The 3,209-nt window shown below is 36.8% G+C and overlaps 1 protein-coding gene across 1 annotated transcript; it reads left to right on the forward strand.

Moving 5' to 3' along the window:
• Positions 1–244: 244 nt before the first annotated feature.
• LOC137741898 (uncharacterized) lies at positions 245–982 on the forward strand. The gene is made up of 2 exons (XM_068481597.1): positions 245–292; positions 374–982. The coding sequence occupies exons 1-2, from the start codon at positions 245–247 to the stop codon at positions 980–982; spliced, it is 657 nt and encodes a 218-aa protein (XP_068337698.1).
• The last annotated feature ends 2,227 nt before the right edge of the window (positions 983–3,209 follow it).

A 3,209-nucleotide genomic window follows, 5' to 3' on the forward strand; every position in this document is an offset into this window, starting at 1 on the left:
AATTTATTATTTAAAAACTATAACTTAAATTCAAATCCAACGGCTAAGTGACTTTAGCTAGCCATTGGATTTGAATTTTTTTTTTGCTATAAATAGGGTGGATATTGGGCTATAATTCAAAAAACTTTGAATTCAACCTATTTCAATTCAATTTCTTTCAATTCAAGTTTGCAATGAATTCCAACTTTGGATCCTCTTCGGATTCCAATTAGGGGTCCTCATCCAAATCCAAATTGGAAGAAAAATGGCGCAAATGAGACGAGAAGATAATGAGTCTGATGAAGAAGCTGAAGTAAGGCGCAACAAACAAAACAGAGCAGCAGCCATGGTTGTGGCCATGGTGTGTTAGCCAACTGATGAACAACCTTAATAGGTTGGCTCTATTGCTGGTCGTTCTTACAAACCACGAAACAGAGCGATGATGCATGCCAGTCTGATGAATAACTATTTCAACCTCAACTTAGTGTACATAGAAGAGGATTTCAGACGTCGCTTCCAGATGAGGAGTCATGTCTTCGAGTGTTTACTTCATGATGTCCAGCAGGTCAATCCATACTTTCGACAGAAGAAGAACAAAGCAGGTCGACTTGATTTCTCACCTCATCAAAAGGTTACTGTTGCACTTCGAATGATGGCCTATGGCTCCCCAGTTGATTCGATGGATGAAACCCATGGTATGTCTGAGTTTACATGCCTTGATACTATTGCTGAATTATGTGACACAATTGTTCAGCTTTACAAAGACGAGTGCCTCCGCGAGCCAAATCAAGAATATCTGGATCTACTCATTCACAAAGCTGAAGACCTTGGGTTTCTGAGCACGATAGGGTCATTATACTGCATGCATTGGGATTGGAAAAACCGTCCCACCAGATGGCAAGAAAGCATGCCAAATCCATGTGTCATTCGAGGCAACTGGATCCCAAAATCATATTACAGTTCTTGGGTGTTCACCTCTATTCAATACCCTGATGGAAGGTAAAACACCTCAACTTGACTACTACATCAACGATCGTCGGTGCAATATGAGGTATTACTTGGCAAATGACATCTACCCAAAGTGGGCGACACTTGTCTAAGCAATTCCAAACCCTTGGAATGACGCCGAAAAATTGTTTACCTTACACTAAGAGGCATACCAGAAAGATGTTGAGAGAGCTTTTGGTATTCTACAAACACGGTGGAAGATCATCAGCGAAACCGACAAAAGGGTGGAGTCGAGAAAATTTGGACTCCATCATGATGTCTTGCATCATATTACACAATATAATTGTGGAGGATGAGCAAGATGGGTATATTGATGGAGAGTTCGACAACAACCAAGACGATCCAAATAGGTCAAGAAGGGCTTGCGCAAAAATATATGATGGGCCTAATTTTCCTTTCAATCCAATAACTGGTAATATCTCTATAAATGAGTACATGAGATGCTATAGAATGATACGTTCCTGTGCCACAAACAAGTACCTACAACAAGATCTTGTTGCACATCCTTGGGCCAAAAATAGCATGGAGTAGGAATTTAAGTTTTATGTTGTTAAATGTTTTTAAAAATGTTGTTTAAGTTTCATGTTGTTAAATAAATTTTTTTTTTTATGTTGTATAATTTTTATGTTGCTTAAAGTTATTTAATGTTATTTAATGTTGTTTAATATTGTTTCATGTTACTTAATGTTATGTAATGTTTAATGGTTTAGGAAGTTATAGGGAAAAAAAATAATTTTTAAAATTAGGTCATCTCCAACCAAATGGTCCAGAGGGCCGAAAATAGCCTGAAAACCGTCTTCAACAGAAGGCTAGGCCAGAGGGCTCGTGGGCCCCACATAATTTGAAAGGGCCAAATGGCCAAAAGGCTGGTCGCATGCAACCAGCCCGAGGCTGGCCAGAAATTCCAGCAATCCTATCGAATATAATCGACATGAATATATTTATATTAAATATATTCTTGTCGGTTATATTCGACAAAAATGCTTAAACAAAAATTTGAATCCAACGGCTAACTGAAGCTAGTTACCGTTGGATTCAATTTTTTGGAATTTTTTTTTTGTTTTTAATTCATAAAAATTCTATTTTTTTTTCTATAAATACCTAAACCATTCATTCACCATTTCAATTCTCATATTTTCTTTCCTCTTTCAAAAATCCATCCTTCAATTTTTTCAATAATTTTCAAATGGCCCCGTCTGCAATGAAAGGTAGGGCTTAGATTTGAAAAGAAGATGAAGCTCTTTGCAAGGCTTATAGATGGGTGTCGGAAGATAGTGTGAGGGGGAATTGTCAAACAAATGACGGTGTTTGGACTCCTGTGTCCAAAAAATACTTAGAATTCTATGAAGGCACTACTCCACTGAATATCCAAAACCACGAGAGTTGTTCTTCAAGATGGAAGAAACATCTTCAGCCAAGTTTGAACAAATGACATCAAACATTGTTAGCAACCGCATGTAGACATGAAAGCGATGCTAATTACTACGACGAAGTTAGTGTTTTTACAATTTATTTTAAATATTTAATTATATTACATTTAATTTCATAAATTAATTTCCTTTAATTTTTGTAATTATATTTTTTAGGTGCGCCAATCGAAGGAATTGTATATGGAGAGCAGCTCGAAACCTTTTCAGTTTCACAATTGTTGGGAAATTTGTGAATGGTGGGTGTTATTTGAAGATCCACCTCAACATAGAGCTCCTACGTCGATGTTTGGAACTGCATCCTCAACTTTAGATATGGATGAAGATGGATCTCCTACCATTCAACAAACAAGGGTAGAAAATTCGTCTTCGGGTGAAGGTTCCATACCTAGGGCTATGAGACGAAACAAGGTGCGAAGGTTGAAGGAAAAGGGTAAGGCAAATGATGATTACGCCGCTCAACATGAAGTGGTGGCCTCATTGCAATTAATGGCAGAGCAAAATGCTCTTGAGGCGGAAGAAAGGAAGTGTAGGCATGAAGAACATGCCAAACAAATACAAGAAGAGATGGATGATAAGAATATGGAAAGGAACACTTCAAATTACACTCCAATGAGTAAAGCTTATTTTGATAGGAAAAAAAAAAGAAAAGAAATTATGACTTGGTGGCAGTTGTTTACCTCTTACTATACTCCTACAATGACGGATGATGAAGATGATATTGATTATGGATATTAAATTTAAGTTGTTGTAGTGTTTAAATTTAAGTTAATGTTGTTTTTAAATTTAATTTGT

This window comes from Pyrus communis, chromosome 1 (assembly GCF_963583255.1).
Source record: "Pyrus communis chromosome 1, drPyrComm1.1, whole genome shotgun sequence".
In the NCBI taxonomy this organism is placed as follows: domain Eukaryota; kingdom Viridiplantae; phylum Streptophyta; class Magnoliopsida; order Rosales; family Rosaceae; genus Pyrus; species Pyrus communis.